We start from the raw sequence: 19,262 nt of genomic DNA, 5'->3' as shown, positions 1-19,262 counted from the left end.
ACACACACACTGATCTTACTATAGTAGTGAAAACACTCATTGATATAATACATTCCCTTAGCCCCTTACCCTAACCCTAATATTGTCTAATTCTAACCTGAACCCTAAAACCAAGTCTCAACCCTGAAACCGCCCTTTGAAGTTGTGAAGACTGCAAACTGTCCTCAAATGTCTAGTGAGTTTTGTAATTCAGACAGTAAACACTCTCAGCAGTAATGAGTTTTCATTTGCTAACACTTATTTTAGCTAGATATTAGGTCTTGTTTTCAGCACAGACAGCACTGCACCTCCATAAAAATATATGATTAAAAAAAGCTGAGTTTACATGTTGTTCTTAATTGACTTCCTTGGTTTGTACAAAGTTTGTACTACGTTTTTCAGTTTACTTTTGTTGTTCTGCTTTGTTGCAAATGAAAGTTTATAAAAACCAGTTGCACTGTACTGCTGACTTATTGACCTCGAGTCACTCTGCACACCACAGCTGCTCAGCTAACCCTCTTTCTTCAGCAGGGTGGCATTAGCACCACGGACACCTTTCCTCACAGCGGTTTTTCTAACTTTAATATTATCACTGAGACGCTCTCTATTGTAGTAATAATTCTGACCTTATCTTTTTCTGGTCCAGAAAAGCGTCGCCCAGCCTTCGCCTCAGGTTGCGCACAGCGTCACCGCGACAGTGTCGTAAAGCGTGTTATGGTTGGAAATTTGACCGGTCGTCCTCTGAACCGAGTTTCCAGTCGCCCTTCAGCACAGAAACAGAGCTCTTCACGCCTAAAACACACACCATCCTCGCGTTAAACCATGGCAGGGACAGTTGCACGGAAAGCTGTCGACTACCTGAAGAGCAAAGACTTTCGGGATTATTTGATGAGGTTTGTATTAGGAGCTGCGAGATTTCTCGATTAGCACGCATGCTAGTGTACGTTAGCTAGTTGGCTGTTGAGTGACTAAGTTTTACAGTTCGGTAACGTTAGATGATGTTTAAGAGCTAACTGAATTTACGCTTCAGTGAAACCCATTTACCATTTACATAATTTTCAACAGTTTCTGTGTTACTGGCTGCTGCATTAGCATCGTTTTTTTGTGTTAGCTTTCAAGGACGGATGTGGTTTTCTCTCTATAGCGCGGAGTGAACTTGTTACTCCAGTTTATGAGGTTTACTGTCAACGCAGATCAGCAAACTGGATACACTAATTTTATGGTTTATGTCTAAACTGCACTGGAGGAGTATGCTGACAGTCGCTCGAGAAACATCCAAAATAAATCAGCAATGCTTGGAAGTGGTTGGTAATTGAACATAATATTTTAATACTTTGCCTCTAACAGAAGTGCTGAACTGGTTTTGATGTTGAGGCCAGTGTCAAATCTGGCTTTACAGATAAATACAAACGTCGAAAACTTCTGATTTTGTTTTTCACTTCTTCACATGTTGTCAAGATGCTGGTTAATGTGTAGCTGTGCCCTGGTGATGTGTGTACTTTCCACAGATTAAAGGCTAAATTATGTCAGTGATGCAAGAGGCATCACTGTGTTTACTTTTGTCACACAGACAGATAAGAGGTTATCACGGGGTTCTTTATATTATTATTATTATTGTTATTGTTAATATTATTATTATTATTATTATTATTATTATTATTATTAAAAAGCTTTGTTTGTTTTTGTAACGTTTTGAAAATACAGTCAAAGTCAAACAAATGCACCATAGGTGTGGGTGAAGCAAGCATTATGATTATTTGCATGCCTTTAGCACCATGTCATGTGTCTTTTTGGCTTTCTGACAAAACAAGGCTCTTTTCTGGTGGTGTATTTTATTATCAGGTATAATCAATAAGTGTATCAGCTTTTGATATGAATGTTGTGATTGTCAGCTCACAGTGTAGTTTAGCATTTTCATCCACAATGTTATCTCATGTATTATAACCAACTTTAGTTTAATTTGTGTGACTTTACTTTGATATTTTAACTGTACTAGTTCCCTCATCATCTGTGGATTCCCTGAAACAGACATGTTTCAGGCAGCGCTAGCTCTTTTGTGACCTAGCTCATATCAGTTTGACTTACCTGTGTTATTGTTCTCTTCTCTCCTATGTGGCCTTGAAATTGAAAAAAAAAAAATTTAAACAGCACGGTAAGCACTCATCCTTTGTTTCTGTCCATCTGTCTGTCAGTACATGTGTTTCTACCTGTCTCTCCTCATTTGTCCTACTGTCCTATTTTGACTTTATCTACATGTGCTGTACAATACTGCCTGTCTGTGTGTTTAGGTGTGTCATTTTCAAATCTTTACTATTATGCTTTTCTCACATGTATTTTCATACATAATGTATTATTAAGTGTTCACATTTAATTATTGAATAATCCTGTTTTGCTTTTGCTTTTCTTACAATAAATGTCCAGTAATATAATGTGTCACTGTGTGTGTACGTGTGTGTGCGTGCAGCATTTCTGGGGTCCTGTAGCAAACTGGGGTCTTCCTATAGCCGCCATCACAGATATGAAGAAGAGCCCAGAGATTATCAGTGGCAGGATGACCTTCGGTAAGACACACAGACACACTTTCTGAGAAACATAAGCATACAAATTCACAGCACACACCATAGCCCCAGACATGTCTAGTTCACATTGTTAGGCTTGTAATTTGTGCTTTACCTTAAGGTAACTTAGAGATGACACATTCTTTAAACAACAGCTGCAGTTCTTGTTAAGCACTTTCACTCTGGCCTTAAAAAGGAATTTGAGGGAACAGAAACCCTGAGAGAAGAGTTTATTATAGGACTGTGTTGGAAAAGGGGTTTGCTTAATAATCAAATACATGAAAATGTTTACTGTTAGTTCCTTAATAGTTGATTTGTGGGTAAAGAGGCTGAACTATTTGTTACATGTTTGAGCAGTGGTACAAAGTGTCCAGAATGAATGTTAATTATACGGATTGGTTAATAAAGGTAATAACTATTGTCTGTGCTTTCTCCCTCCTCTCAGCTCTGTGCTGTTATTCTCTGCTCTTCATGAGGTTTGCCTACAAGGTGCAGCCACGCAACTGGCTACTGTTTGCGTGCCATATAACCAATGAGTCAGCACAGCTAATCCAGGGAAGTCGTCTCATCAAATACAAGTAAATCATATTCTTGTCTGTTTTTTCTTCAACATTGTGAACAGGGTCTTCAATTAGTTGCCTATAGAAAAATCAGCTATCCTATCAAGCTTCTCATAAAGAAATGACTGTGATGTTAAGTAGGTGGATTAGCAGGCTACTCTTTAAACCATTTAATTTGTTGTGAAACTTGTGCCTTCAAGACAGGTTTGTGACATGTCTGTTTTTCTTGCATGTTCTCTGACATTTGTGTTTTTATTATTTCAGAATGGAGAAGAAGGTGGGATCTTAGGGACAGTGTGAAGCAGATGGAGAACGTTCACTGCAGAGTGGTACCACGCTGCTATGACAACCACCTAAACCAGGACATCAAAAAGTTTTATCTAATCATTGAAACCATGGCACTTACACCATGACATATTCCCATGATTGATCAACCTCATGAAGTCACTTTTTACTATATAGAGAGAAAAACTCAGACACTTTCCTCCAAGATTTAAGGTCAACTGCTGTGATTTATTTTTAGATTTTTGCAACATTCAACATGACACAAAAGTAAAATGTAGGTGAATGTGCACCCAGCTAACCAGCCTGACAGTTAGATGCTTTGGACACTGAATCTACTTGCTTACTTAAAAACACATTCAGACAAGGCTAAAACAATCATTATTTACAAAATCATCTCATTTCAGGTCAGCATTATCAGCATTAACATTTTTATCACCTTATTACCACCTTAGTAATTTGAATTTTCATCATATTTCATTAGAGAACTTAGCCTGAGGTCAGTCTGTGCAAATATGCCCACACCATGGCAGATTATCACTGGCTAAGAATATGGATTTTCATTCATTAACCTTTACTTAAACATAGAAACACACAGAGAGGTAAGCCCTTTGTGTGTTGATCCCTGGAGCCACATATTACGCTGTACATTGAAAACAGATTGTGTAGTGTAAATGATGATTTAATTTAACATCGTTTCGTTACAGTATAATAAATAATGACTGTTCAAGGAAATATTTAAATAATACAAAATAAATATATACGTATTTTTAAGTGTCGAATCTGCCCACATTGTAAATCTGTATAATTAGACTTGCTCTGTCTAGGTTATAATCCCACGTGACTGGGCAAGACAGGCTGCTTCTGTCAGTGCTGACCAAACATGTACCATTTGTTGTTATGTGTCATTCACATTAATTTATTGTCATTGTATACTTTACATTATTTGTCCCTGATTAATGATTTGATTCTCTGGGTTTGTTTAAATAAACTGGCTTTAACCAACTTGAACACAATTCAACGAGTGGATGACTTGTTTTCAAAGATTGTTTTTCAAGAAGTTCAGATTTGCAGCTGCAGTTTTCATTTTACTTACCTTTAAGTCCTGCTCCATTGTTACTTACGTATCAGGGAACCTTGGCAATGTCAGTTATTTCACCATGGTGGTGTCAAGGAGGCCACCACCCTGTACTTACACTCATCACTTTGCTCTGCAACCTAATACCCTTGTTAAATTAACACTAAACATTAAACACAAAGCTTGAGGGCACAAACCAAACCAACTGGAAATTAATTATATGTTTTAAACTTTTATGGGAAAATTGCAGAGAGCTTGATGAATTTATTATTAACATTTGTTTGAATGATCACAATTTTCTTCGTATTTGACATTGTCAAAAGTAGCTGTGGAAACAGGAATCAGATGATTCACTAAAGTGGATATTGTAATAGTGTTTAATAGTGTTTCTTAACTGACAGTACACAATTATTATCAATAAATGCACTTAACAAGTGCATAGCGCTGTTTATTATTACTTATGCATTAACTTTCATAAGCTGTATCTAAACGTAGTGTTGATGTGGAGCTAATTTTAACTTGTTTATTTGCTGTTGGACAGTTTAAGCAATGGTAATGCATCAAATTTTATGAACTGATTATATCTTATATCTTATGAACATACGTTTTATTTCTAGGGAAAAGGCACTGATGTGTAAAAAAAAAAAAAAACTAACAACCTTGGAAACATTGAGAGAGTTATTGACTACCTCCAGCAGATGGCGGTAGCGCAACAAAAAGGACCCAGTTGCAGCTGAACGACGACGAAGAAGAGCAACATGGCGTCAGTGGGAAGTGGTGAGTGGAGAGCTATCTGCGACAAATTCACCGACGCCCAAAACCTTACGGAGGTAGAATCACGAAATGACCCGGAAAATGACCCGTTCCGCTCCAAATACAAGGCAAGGGAGCTCCTCAAGGAGATATACTGCTCGCTGAAGTGTTTTGAAGCTGGCGAAGGAGATGAGGACAGCGGCGGAGAGAGCGCCGACCAGCAGCCGGCAGAGCAGCTGGTGGACGGGCAGAGGGAGGACGGGTTCGGTCAGGGCGTCAGCGGCGACTCGCCAGCCGGGCTGCGGGCCGCTAAACTCGCGGCTGTTGAATACTATCTGGGCGTCAACCACGTCGACACAGAGGAGCTGTCAGCCGGACAGGAGCATCTGATGAACTGCATGAAACTGCTGGAGAGATGCAGGGTGTCGACTGAGAATGTGTCTCTGTGCATCCATGTCAGGGTAACGTTGACTTAGATGATGCCATTGCTATAGTTGTTGTTAACATATTAAAGCTTTTGCATACAATGCATCTTATGCATGATTTCTCATAATATCCACAAGAATCACAGTAAAGCAGAGTAGAGGATTCTAGTTTTATCCAGATCATCTTATTGTAGTGGGACGTCAGAGGATCAGATGATATTGATCACGTGTTGGCTGTTTGTGGTCTCAGAACCAGTTGGGCATCCTCTGGGCGGGACGGGAAGAGACGGAGACAGCTCAGGGATTCCTTGAAACAGCAGAATCCATCTACCAACGTTATATGAAGGAGGTAAGGTTGATCTCCAGCGCAGCCGTGTGACTGAAGCTGCTGGTACACTGACTGATGAGAAGCTGTAGCAGACAATAAAACCCATCATTTTACACATTTATTAATAATGTGCTTCACCATCCAGGTAGCAAAAAGGGAGCAGTTTTTCTCCACAGTGTAAGCGTTGGTCATGAATGTGCATCACTCACCGTAATTGTGTCGACACCAGCATTGAAAAGGTGAAATAACTGATAAGCAAACAGCAGGAGGGCAAGACTGTGGAACCAACATGGCTTTGATTAAAAATTACATTGGCCAAATCCTCTTTATCAGCAACTGTGGTTGTTGTGTTTTTGTTTTGTTTGTTTTTTTTAGGATGGGAGTCCTCCCACTGACATCACAGAGTACTTTACTGCCAAAGAAAAACTGCTGACACATCAGGAAAGGACCAAGAGGTAAGTTGTAACCTCACACAGCGCACATACACATGCCCGTATAGAGATTTACAGATTTCTTACTTGTGAATAAAAATGGTGTTACTGCTTCTTCCCTTTCCCTTCTTTCTTCTCCTTCCATCTTTCCTTTTATACCTACCAGGTTTGAGTTGGCCTACACCCATACCATGTACTACCTTGCTCAAATCTATCAAAAGCTTGGTGAGTCTCATCTTGTTTGATTCATATTTGTAGAACAGGATACAATTAAAGTATAGGTTATGTAAATCCTACTTAAATATAGAAACTCCAAATACTCAATATCAGTTTGAATCCATTAACATCCACTTTTTCATGACATGAGTTGGATTTATATTTATCTGTGTGAATAAAGTTGTTTATTGAAGCAGGGTGTTATGTTAATGTATTGCTGATTGTTATAATAACTATAGTATTTTGTCTTCCAGGTGAAACTGAGCGTGCTGCCACCTACTGTCACAGTACCCTGCAGAGACAGTTGCAGTTAAATCAGTTCAGTCCAATGGAGTGGGCACTGAACGCTGCTACACTATCACAGTATTACATCACTAAGGTAGAGCTTATGTTTATTCATATCAGTTAAAAACAATTAATTAAAAACATCAAATATATAAGAATTTTTCATGTTGTCTCTCAAAAATCATATATTTAGGTTCAGGTATTTACCAACACTATCACTATCTCTACTTTCACAGTTTTGACTATATGTGTATGTGATTTCTTTTTTTTTTTTTTTTCTTAGGGCCGGTACATGGAAGGCAGACATTGCCTCTCAGCAGCTACCGTCATATCAGGTTTGGCAGGAGAGGTTCCTTGTGAAGCTGCAGCACAGGAAAGTAAGTATCTATCTAAATCTTTATTTTATACACATATCAAAGTACATATTGAAATTAGGTTCCCCTAATCAGCCACAATGAGTCAAACAGGAGATAACACAGCTGTGAGCAAAGTGTTGCTGCAGTCATGTGACCAATCTCACCTCCTCTCCTCAGTCATTACCTTCCCTCCTTTTAACATCTTTTTCTCCTTCTGTCTGACGCAGGTGAGGCAGAGAGTGAACGTAGAGAACAGCTCAGGCAAAAGAGAGCAGAGATTGCGAGATGTTGGATCAAGTACTGTCTCAACCTCCTGCAGGATGCTAAGAAGCTGCTAGAGGTACTGCATGGTTGTTGCACACGCGTGTGCCTGTGGCGGTTTTTGAATTTGTTGGACTCATGACTTGGGCTTGAGTCACATGACTTGCACTTCAGTCTTATGAACTGTGATAGCCACCAGGACTGAACAGAGAGAGCACCACTCACAAAAACCTCAACTTTATCAGCAGAAAACTCAAGAAAGTAGAAGTTTGCACCAAAAGTTTTGCACCTTTGATTATTCAGAAATAAAAGAAGGATTATTCCTTTAACAAACCATGATACGCATGTTTATTCATGTAGATTATCTGTATATCTGCACATGCTTCTGTGTATCTGTGCTAAGATGTAAACAATTGTTTTGTGTGCGTCTTAGAATGTTCTTCTACCTGTGTTTTTGTGACCAGGACAACATTGGGGAGCTGGATACTGATCGTCAAGAAGAGATGAAGAGAGCAAGAAGACAAGAGGAGGAGGAGGAAGAAAAGAACAGGAAGAGCGCTCTGCTGTTCGGCTCTGAAGATATCTTTGACTCCATCACTAGCCAGGAAGAGAAGGTCTCTGTACTGAGTTTGACAGTACTACTTCTGCTGCTAGCAATGCTAGTGTTAAAACTGTTGTTAAGGAGAATATTATACTCATAGTTGTTATTAAAACATCCTCACTGTTTCTATGCCAATAGCAGCAGTTTCCCTTTATTGATAATGCACCATAACACTACTTTTTTATGTTTAAGTAATAAAAAGTTTTGATGTGATAGAATCAGTCAGAGCTCAACTGAGCACAAAGCTTGCAGTAAGGCAGAGGTGTCCAAACTGTTCCACAAAGGGTCGTGTGGCTGCAGGTTTTTGTTCCAACCAAGCAGCAGCACACCAGACTTGACTCATTTAATCAGCTGATCTCAGTCTTCAGACAGTTGTTGTGTGCTCTTCATTGCATTGGTTGGAACAAAAACCTGCAGCCACTCTGCCCTTTGTGGGGCAGAGTGGCACAGTTTGGACACCTCTGCAGTAAGGGAAGAATCAAGATTACTGCACCACTAGAGGGCACCATTCTGCAATTGAATACCAACCCATTATATTCGATAAGCTCAAATTTTCTGCTTTGTGTGTTCCAGGTACGCTGTTTGTTCCCATTGGACTTCACTGAGGCCAGAGCTGTATTTCTAGTGGGACAGAATTATGTCACACAGGTATAAACAACACACACGCACTTGTACCTCTATCTTTGTGAGGACATTCACTGTCATCATGAGTGATAAAAGTGGTAAACATTGGTGTTTAATTGAGCAATATTATGCTTTAAAAAAAATAGGTTGCACAAAAAAAAGAAAAACAGAGCTGTAAAGCCCACTGAGATAGTGTATTTTATGTTGGGCTGTACAAATAAACTTGAGTGGACTTGACTTGACACATCAGTGAATGTACCAAAGTATTTTCAACTAAAGCTGATTTTATCCGCACTGCACTACGCTTAACTGGTGCCACTCAGCTGTTTGTTACAGTCCTCAACCACTTTTGTCTTAAGTATTCTTCTCAAGAAGCAAATCTATGATAGGATGTCATAAATGTGATGTTATTTCTGTTTTGTTCTGTACTGGCTTGTCCAAATTATGTCAGAAGAAAAAAAACATTAAAAAGGATTTAGCTTTGAAGTAAGTAACACACAGTGGTACAAAGTCATCCAGAGAAGTAGGGCCTCAGATCTAAATCAAATCAATTCCATTATGACACAGTTGCACCACAAATCATGAATATCACAGAGATGGTATTCATAGCAGAGTTGCCCCCCAGAAACATTTTCTATTTAAGGTGAGTTAGGAAAATGCCTTTCCCAGTCTAAAGAGCAAAAAACTGGGTTTCTGAGCCAGTAAAAATGTGATCTGATTGGATGAGGAGTCCTTCATCCTTTTTCTTCAACCACACAGGTTTACATTTGGAGAAGAAAAATGCCCTCTCTGTAGTTGATTTTTATTTTGAACTTTTTGTTTTATCTTTCAGGCAAAGGAGTACTTTCAGATGGATGGATATGTGACAGACCACATAGAGATCTTGCAGGATCACAGTTCTCTGTTCAGGGCCCTGGCTTTCTTTGAAGAGGACCTGGAGCGGCGCTGCAAAATGCACAAACGAAGAGTTGATATGCTAGAGCCAATCTGCAATGGTACAGAGCTAATTTTGTTGTTGAGTTACAATTTTCTTTCTTCCTGTGAAGAAAATTTTTATCTCTTTGAATATTTTCTTAAGCTATAATTCAGCAGAACAAGATAAAATAAAATACCCGCCCATCTTAAGGTGACACAACAGTTGATTAAATCTGACTTTCTCCACCTCCCATTGTTTTTCTATAGACTTGAACTCCCAGTACTACTTAATGATCCGCAGACAGTTGATGTTTGAGTTGGCGGAGACTTACAATGAAATGATGGACCTGAAACTGACACTGGCCAACAGACAAGCAGATACGCAGTCGCTAGATAACCACACCATTAAGAAATTCAACCACCTCTGCTCTGCCTCTGCCAAGTGAGTTACATTTACGTGTGTGTGGAGTACCTACAGCATGTGTTTGTCACTGTACGTCTGCGTTACTCACTCTGAGCGATTTGTAATCCTCTGCTCTCCAGGTACTTCCAGATGTTCCTAGACTCACTATGTTCTCCAGAGGGTAAGCTTCCGGAGAAGCTGGAGGAGGAAGTGCTCAGGCCGGCTCTGGTGGCCCGCTTCAGAGTAGCCCGACTACACAGCCGGCTGATCAGCTCTTCACCCCCTGTTCAGCTGGACAACCTCAACAAATCTCTGGAAAACTACAAGTATGATAATATGTTTCATAATTAATGGTGATACATCTAAACCATAGGTCCATAGAACACTTTCTTGGTTGCATATTGAAAGACAGGAGTGCTCCGTAGGATGACAGCCATCGGCTGCTGTTAATACACAAGTATGAGGAAAATTGAATGCAAGACAAATGTAATTAGTGGACTAGAAAGGATTTAGTTGTAATCAGTTAAATGGAATAAGGGGGTACTCTACAGTCTAAATGCTTCCAGCTGCCACGTTGTTTGCCTGTATTGACCATCACTTTCACCTTCCACCTGTTGTCTAGTTACGTGGTGCAGTATTGTGAAGCCCACCCTGAGGCAGCGGCCGCTGTGGAGACGGAGCTGGAGCTGAGTAAGGAGATGGCAGGCCTGCTCCCTCTCAAAATCAACCGCCTCAAAGCAAGGATGGCTGCAAACAACTGAAGGACGCTACTTTTCATTAACTGATTTGTTGGTGGACTAATATCATTAAATCAATCCAGATGAGATGCTTAGTCCACATTTACTATCTTATAGTCAGTGGACACCCCAGCGGTTAGAAAAACTGGATGGCAGATATACTGACTTTCTTGCTTACTGTATTTGTACTGGTGATGGCCTCTTTTTTTTTTTTTGCAGTGAGCATCCTGCTTTCACAAGACCTTTTAGCACATTACACACTATGCATATGTGCTTTCCTCTGTGTAGTAAAAATGTGTGCTCATTTTCATTTTTCATTTTCAGACAGCACTGAAAATATATTCTGTTCAAAATCAATATGAAAATGTCTGTTTCATTGTACTTAAAAATAACTGAGAAAGATATCTTCATGTTTTCAACACTTCAAATTAAGTGTAAATTGACCAGACCTGTTTGTCTCAGAAAAAAAAAAAAAAGTAAATAAAAAATTGCTAAAATGTCAGATGTTGCCTTTACAAATTACAAAAAAGCTGCTTATGCATCCATATGGCTGACATGTATATAACAGACATTTATTTTAGTTTGTTTTATTTCATTTTATTTTATTTTTCTTTTCAGATGTCTACTGTGACCATAATAAGTGATTCATATTTGTTTTTTATTGTTAATCATATTGGTTTTCATTTATTGTGGCTTTATTTCCTGTAAAGCACTCAGCACACTAAAGTTGTGTTTCTTCAGCTACTTTTCGTCCTAATTTGCCTGATGCCGGCTTCATCCACTTGAACCTATGTATTTTCTTCTTGTCTCTGCTGAATCACAGTGTCATCCTGTTTTGTGTACAGTAGATACTGTATGTAATGATATTAAACCAATGAAATAATACACCCATGTCACACTGCCAATATGGGCTGTTTTTTTATGCATTATGTTTTCGGGTTGTCCATCCCTCCCATTCTCATGAAAGTGATATCTCAGGAATGCCTCAAGGAAATTTCTTCAATTCATAAATTTCCTTTTGGACTCAAGAATGATTGAGAATTTGGTGGTCAGACAGTCAGACAAAGACAGTTTTGTGTTTCAGTAAAAATTCACACTAAACAAGAACAACAAAGCTGAACAAATCCAAGTCAAATCAATTTTTGGCTTCACTACATACAGTGGGGCAAAAAAGTAGTCAGCCACCAATTGTGCACGTTCTTCCACTTAAAATGATGATAGAGGTCTGTAATTTTCATCATAGGTACACTTCAACTGTGAGAGACAGAATGTGGAAAAAAAATCTAGGAAATCACATTGTAGGATTTTTAAAGAATTTATTTATAAATTCCTGCGTAAAATAAGTACGTATTTGGTCACCTACAAACAAGCAAGATTTCTGGCTCTCACAAACCTGTAACTTCTTCTTTAAGAAGCTCTTCTGTCCTCCACTTGTTACCTGTATTAATTGCACCTGTTTGAACTTGTTATCTGTATAAAAGACACCTGACCACAGTCTCAAACTGTCAGACTCCAAACTCCACCATGGCGAAAACCAAAGAGCTGTCGAAGGACACCAGGAATAGAATTGTAGACCTGCACACAGCTGGGAAGAGTGAATCTACAACAGGCAAGCAGCTTGGAGTGAATAAATCAACTGTGGGAGCAATTATTAGAAAATGGAAGACATACAAGGTTATTGATAATCTCACTCGATCTGGGGCTCCACGCAAGATCTCATCCCGTGGGGTCAAACTGATCATGAGAACGGTGAGCAAGAATCCCAGAACTACACGGGGGGACCTGGTGAATGACCTGCAGAGAGCTGGGACCAAAGCAACAAAGGTTACCATCAGTAACACACTACGCCGACAGGGAATCAAATCCTGCAGTGCCAGGCGTGTCCCCTTGCTTAAGCCAGCACATGTCCAGGCCCATCTAAAGTTTGCCTGTGACCATGTGGGTGATCCAGAGGAGGACTGGGAGAATGTCATGTGGTCAGATGAGACCAAAATAGAAATTTTTGGTAAAAACTCAACTTGTGTTTGGAGGAAGAAGAATGCTGAGTTGCATCCCAAGAACACCATACCCACTGTGAAGCATGGGGGTGGAAACATCATGCTTTGGGTCTGTTTTTCTGCAAAGGGGACAGGATGACTGATCCGTGTTAAGGAAAGAATGAATGGGGCCATGTATCGTGAGATTTTGAGCAAAAACCTCCTTCCATCAGCGAGAGTATTGAAGATGAGACGTGGCTGGGTCTTCCAGCATGACAATGATCCCAAACACACCACCCAGGCAACGAAGGAGTGGCTCCGTAAGAAGCATTTCAAGGTCCTACAGTGGCCTAGCCAGTCTCCAGACCTGAACCCAATAGAAAATCTGTGGAGGGAGTTGAAAGCCCGTGTTGCCAAGTGACAGCCCCAAAACATCACTGCTCTAGAGGAGATCTGCATGGAAGAATGGGCCAAAATACCTGCTACAGTGTGTGCAAACCTGGTGAAGACCTACAGGAAACGTTTGACCTCTGTCATTATCAGCAAAGGTTATATTACAAAGTACTGAGTTGAACTTTTGTTATTGACCAAATACTTATTTTACGCAGGAATTTATAAATAAATTCTTTAAAAATCCTACAATGTGATTTCCTGGATTTTTTTTTCCACATTCTGTCTCTCACAGTTGAAGTGTACCTATGATAAAAATTACGGACCTCTGTCATCATTTTAAGTGGGAGAACTTGCACAGTCGGTGGCTGACTAAATACTTTTTTGCCCCACTGTATGTTATATGTATCCAGATGGATATGGATGTAAACTACAATTTGGTTGTTGGAGGCATAGAACGTTGAGGTGGTAATTCTAGTTTACTTGCAGTGAGAAGCTGGGTGTGAAATGGGTCCCCAGTCTTTTCTCTGGTACATCTCTGTATAACAAAAGCACCAAGTGGATTTAATGACCATGGGTCCTGAGTAAAAGGCTAAAATTATCTTAGTTTGGGCCCCAGATGAGTTTAAGAACCCGTTTTCCAGACTATTAAACTGCTTAATGCAGATAAATGTCTGAAACATTGTCTATTAAAACAAAATGATGTCTTAAACTGACTGTGACTATGTGATGATGCCCTATAAAAGTTACAGTATATCTCAACTTATATCTTTTTGCCAATCTTTTTCCACAGTTGTGTCCTGCATGTTACTGCAACGCTGTTACAAACAGTGAGTTAAAACTACATACACATATGTTACAGCTCCCATAGAAAAAGGTACATTTTACATTAAAAGTAAACAGTTCTGCAAAAAGAAATTGAATGAATATAAGTAGAGCTGCATGTTTTCATAAAGGGAGGCGGTTGCAACAGAGGTTAGATGTGTGAGCTGACGCAGTTTCCAGCAAACCATGAGGTCATATCGCTGCACCCTATTCTGTACTACTTCCTCTCTCAGGGCAGTAGGGCATGTGGTGAAGCTGTAGACTGCTGCAGGACAGTGTGCCTGATCTAGTGGGTGGATACTTGGACAAGTCAGGTGACACCATGGCCATAGAAGTGATCACCATCATAGCTGACCTCCCTGACCTCACCCAAGGCAGCAGAAATCTTGTCACCCTGGACTCATTTCTGTACGAATACAGAGGCAGATGACAAAAGGAAAAACTGGATAAATGATTCTTCCATACAGGGGTTGCAGGGCTTATCGCAACACATAGGACAGTGCACTCCAACACACCACATGAGGGAATATCTTTTGGCTGAACTCATTCATCCCTTCACTAGAGTTACTAAGAAGTAGAAAATATATGCCAAAAATCTGCAAAGCTGTCCTGGTGGCTCATTGTGGGCCAACACCTTATTAAGAGATTTAATTTGTCTTCTATCTATATATCTGTTTATTAGTCCAAAGTGTAGAACATGTCAGACTATCTAAGATGTTTTTATCTGATTAAGTCTTTATTATAGTAGTTTCTACTTCCAAAAAAAAAATGTGTTAAAGAGAACTGACATCATTTTAATGGAATTATTTTTGCCAAATAATGAACACCAGCACAACCCCTGCCACACAAACACACACATACACAAGCATGCAAATCAAAATACTTATTGTACAGTTTGTTATAAAATGCTATTTGTGGCCTCTTTATGCAGTGAAAACAAATTCAGTCCATTGAAACCTGCAATTCCTGCTTTAATTTATGCTTCCTCAAACATTTCTGATGCTTGTTAAAACGTGTATTGACATACCTGCTCAGCACCAAGACATTAAAAACTAATGTGCTGTGAAAGAAAAGAAAGAGGCCAGACGGCTTACTGGAAAACCCACCCTTACACAGAAAACACATACAGATTCATAGTTATTTTAGGGTTACATATTTATATTCATATTTGTGTATTTAAGCCTAAGAGTGTGAACTCCTGGAAGTTTTATTTGTGAGATTTTTGATTCTTATCAAATACCAGTAATAACCACAGATCTGCCAGCTGAAACATCAGTTGACTTTTGCATCTTTTTATGTTACAAAAGTGAAAGTTATGAAGATGCATGTGAAGCATGACTTGAAATTACATTTTAAAAATAACTCTGAAACTCAAGACTTTAAAACTTACTTGAATGTTTTATACCAGTGTGTGAAGTTAAACTTTTAGACATGTCTGTGATTGTTTCTGTTTTTCTTTATGCGCTTGTGTGTGACTGGCTAAGTTTGTTCTGAGCAGCCTGTGAGTAAAGGCTGTATTAATAATTGAATCCTCCATCAGCAGATTCATTTTCCGCTATATATTCTCCTCAGTTTCACAATTCCCAATACTAGAAACAAAAAAACACAAAAAAAAAACAAAAAAAACAAAACAAAAAAAATGCAGAGCTGTAAGGTTGCTGATGTTTGCAGAGATTTCTCTCTTCCTGTGAATGTGTGATGTTTCATTTAGGCAGAAGTACAACCGCAAAATATTGCCTTTACATTCTGATTCACACTACTGGGAACAGACAACCCATGAGTAGACAGGAAAGTGGAAGGAAAGCGGAAATGTCACTGCAGTTTGCTCTGTATGACGATATGTGGTACAGTGACTGTGAGCTGAACAGACTAATCCCGTTTCTCAGCTACTCAGTTACTCAGTTAATCAGCTTTAGTCTTACATTTACCGCAAGAAAAACTGATGACATTAGTTCATTGTAGTTAGCAGCTCCACTGTCTCTGTGGAGTCCAGTTCTTTAGAGTCACTTTGCCCAGACTGGTGAAATGATCCTCTTGTGTTTGCATATACGTTAACAACTGCGTGTGCGTTTACTGTGTTTCTGTATGTGTGTTTCTGAGAGTGTGAAAATAGTGCTGTCTCTACTGCCATAAACTCTGGTTACTCAGACAATGGACTTGAATTCCACATAATGTGACAGACGTGGGAATGGAAACCAAGCTGACTGTAAAAGCTGACTTTTTAGAGATGCAGCAGCAAACTAGCTGCTGCAGGTAAGTATCAATATATCATACATAATATATCAGATAAGAGTGGTTGTATAGGTATTGTAGCCTCTTCATTTGCTTTAGTATTGAGTGTTGTGGATGGGCCAAGTGTGTGTGTGTGTGTGTGTGTGTGGTTGTGCGTGGAGGCGAGGTTGGGCAGGCTAGTGTGTCATTTCCTGAGGGAAAATGATAGCAACTGATGTTACCACTTCCTCCACAGCATCGTACTGATGTGTCAGCTGAAATAAACAGTTCTTGCTCTTTCTCCCTCCCTTCTTCTCGTCTTATGTGACAGACAAGAAATAGGCATGAAAAAGGTGCACAGAGACACAGAAGAAAAAGAGGAGTTAGAAGAACCCAACAACCGTCAAAAGGAGGAATGCTGTATTCACCCCACAGAGCAAGAACAAGAACTTAACAAATATTTAACAGAGTGCTGATATGTACGTACTCACAGACACACAGGTGAATGGGTCAGGCTGTTACAGAGGGAGGCCATCCAAACATCATAAACCACAGTTAGTTGTACACACTTTGTGTTGTGGTTGCATGTGTGTGCTCGGTTCTTTCTGGTTCCACACAACCCACACGTGGAAAAAAATTAAAAGCAAAAGAGCATTACAGTAACACAGGACAGACGATGGAAAAATACCCAACAGTTAAGATTCGTCAGTGATGATGATCTGTTTTTGAATGGCTTGAATTCAGTCTAAAACAAACAGTGCTGTTTGAATGTGCAATTGAATGTTAGTTTGGCCCGTGTATCATAAAAGTAAAACTTGGCTGTGTAGTCTTACTAGTAGTACGATCACAGTACTCTGATAAACTCTGAGAGGTGCAGTGAGATGCTCTGATATGAGATTGAACTGCTGATACTCACAGCACGTGACAATCTCAAAACTACAAAACCGCAGACGTTATTAGCTGACTTCCTCTCATCACTACAAACAGATGACACTGGCGAAACGCTCATCAACCATCACAAGGAATTCATGTGTTTATGCACTTGACCCTGCTGACCCTTCAGCAGGTACACCAATACAAAGACCAGTAAAACCAACAGACAGGATTTTACTTGACCAACTGAAAAACAAAGCCCGATCTTGTAGGTGTTTTCCAGTGTTCACTTTGAAGTCTTTTTTTTTTTTTTGATAGAAGAAACGAAAAGAAAACTGAAAAACAATCATACTCTTACAAATGTGTGTAGGAACATAGAATAGTGATTCAGTCAGTGTATGTGTTTTTTCTTAATCGGCTAGAAACTGAGAGGTGACTGTTCATTAGTGTCCTGATCCAAGGTTTCTTTCCTTGGTGTAAGCTTTGAAATGGTGACAAACACTTGTAACAACACAATGACTTCTCCTCACTCTATCATAGTCCATACCTCCATCCTTTACACTTCCTTAACATCACATGCGCTTTACATCACATGCTTGCAACAAATACACCACATGTTTTTTTTTTTGTTCTTGTTTTTTTTTAGGTTTTCTTCTTCCAGCTCTTATCAGCCCAGGAGCATCCTGAGTAACTCCTGAGTCATCATCAATGCAGTTAATCTAATAAATATGCTTCAACTCCCCGAGGTGCAAGGACATACCAGGTATCAGCACTTGAAATGTCTCAACTTGTGTTTACAGTCTTACATCACAGAAAGAAACACACACAGATGTACACAAACGCCAGAGGTGGAGGACGTATTTAGAACTTTTACTTAAGTAAAAATTGTAATAGCACAAAATACATTTAAGTCACTCATTCTAAACTGTACTTGAATAAAAAATCTGTAGGTATGAGCAACAAAATGCACTGAAATTTTCAAATGTAAATTTGTCATTACACAATATGGCTCATGATATTCATAATCTATACAGAATATTATTGGAATATATGTCATTTCAAGTTTAAGCAGCATTTTTAGAGTTAGCTAATTTTAACTACTTCATTCACTGTAGTTTATTCTATGAAATACATTTTTTAAGATGACCTCATATTTTATATGTAAGACATTTTTGCAAAGTAACTCGTAACCGTAGCAGGTAAACACGTGCACAAAAATGAAGAACAAAGTACAATGTTTCTCTCTGAAATATAATGGAGCAAATGCAAACTCTAGTAAAGTAGCACCTGGAGAAGGTAATTAAGTCCAGAACCTCAGTAAATTTTCTCATGTTCTCATGAAGCATGAATGTGAGCTATAAATCTGAAGGACGTGTGGAGACACACAAATGCACTCAATGAAAAGACATGCACCAAAGTACATGTCACACATACGGATACACTCCCATCCAAACACTCACTCACTATAAAGTGAGGTCAGTCAGCAGTAATGTGTAATGTAGTAGCCAAGGGCCCTCAGGAGATGAGGCTGGTGCTGGGGAGGGTGGTGTGTAAATATTTTGTCCATCACAGGGGTCAGGGGACCTGCAGTGACTCCCGTACCACAGGTTCCACTACACTCCCACATGCTAATTGCTTTTCCCGCTATATGAGTGTATTTCTCTGCCTCTGAGTCGTTGGTGTTTAGCCAAAGTTAACCTGGCTGAAACCAGAAGAGAGAAAGTTACGGGTGAAACACAGCCCTCTCTCCTTCTCTCTCTCACATACACATACTAAGAGAGCGTGAAATTGCTTTTTTTTTGCGTGAACTTAACGGAGCTGAAGAACAAACTGAATTGAACTGAACTGAATTCAGCCACAAGCAGAAACGCGAAGATTATGTATATAGGCTATATATATATATATATATTTTTTAATCTTGTCTGAACACAAACAGGCAATTAAGACAAACTGCCGCTTCCTCTCGGTCGTTATCATCAGAAATACAGATTGAATCTTGGCCGCTATCTTCTGGCACTTCCTCAGACCAAGTGTACAGTTACGCAAACGGACCTGATATCTGATATATTGAAGCAGCTAATGCAAGTTTCCACTAAGGATGTGCAGACACTTTCAACACCAGAAGACTTCACTTCAGGAAACCATGACGCACTCAGAGGGCTGAGCTCTTTCAGGGGGAGAGTTTGACTCCGAGG

At 39.4% G+C, this 19,262-nt stretch overlaps 2 protein-coding genes across 2 annotated transcripts; both read left to right on the top strand.

Moving 5' to 3' along the window:
• The first annotated feature begins 682 nt into the window (after window positions 1-682).
• On the top strand, window positions 683-4,395 carry mpc1 (mitochondrial pyruvate carrier 1). Its single transcript, XM_041042756.1, has 5 exons — window positions 683-872; window positions 2,128-2,131; window positions 2,444-2,540; window positions 2,983-3,115; window positions 3,362-4,395. Exons 1-5 carry the CDS (start codon window positions 802-804, stop codon window positions 3,384-3,386), a joined length of 330 nt encoding a protein of 109 aa, XP_040898690.1. The 5' UTR covers window positions 683-801; the 3' UTR covers window positions 3,387-4,395.
• Window positions 4,396-5,155: 760 nt separating this feature from the next.
• On the top strand, window positions 5,156-11,291 carry LOC121185950 (kinesin family binding protein). The gene is given in 13 exon segments (XM_041044501.1): window positions 5,156-5,671; window positions 5,886-5,984; window positions 6,339-6,418; window positions 6,561-6,619; window positions 6,865-6,989; window positions 7,179-7,272; window positions 7,479-7,591; window positions 7,977-8,126; window positions 8,687-8,761; window positions 9,570-9,732; window positions 9,920-10,094; window positions 10,196-10,381; window positions 10,678-11,291. Coding segments are annotated over 13 exon segments (1,974 nt in total). The 3' UTR covers window positions 10,817-11,291.
• The last annotated feature ends 7,971 nt before the right edge of the window (window positions 11,292-19,262 follow it).

The sequence above is a fragment of the Toxotes jaculatrix genome, chromosome 1 (assembly GCF_017976425.1).
Source record: "Toxotes jaculatrix isolate fToxJac2 chromosome 1, fToxJac2.pri, whole genome shotgun sequence".
Lineage (NCBI taxonomy): Eukaryota > Metazoa > Chordata > Actinopteri > Toxotidae > Toxotes > Toxotes jaculatrix.
This window is presented reverse-complemented; position numbering and strand designations above follow the sequence as displayed.

Bases quoted from the DNA above. Each gene is read 5' to 3' on its own strand.
- mpc1 (XM_041042756.1), top strand. From the start codon at position 802: ATGGCAGGGACAGTTGCACGGAAAGCTGTCGACTACCTGAAGAGCAAA. The intron at 2,541-2,982 runs GTAAGACACACA...CCCTCCTCTCAG, and splicing joins CAGTGGCAGGATGACCTTCG to CTCTGTGCTGTTATTCTCTG. The intron at 3,116-3,361 runs GTAAATCATATT...TTATTATTTCAG, and splicing joins AGTCGTCTCATCAAATACAA to AATGGAGAAGAAGGTGGGAT.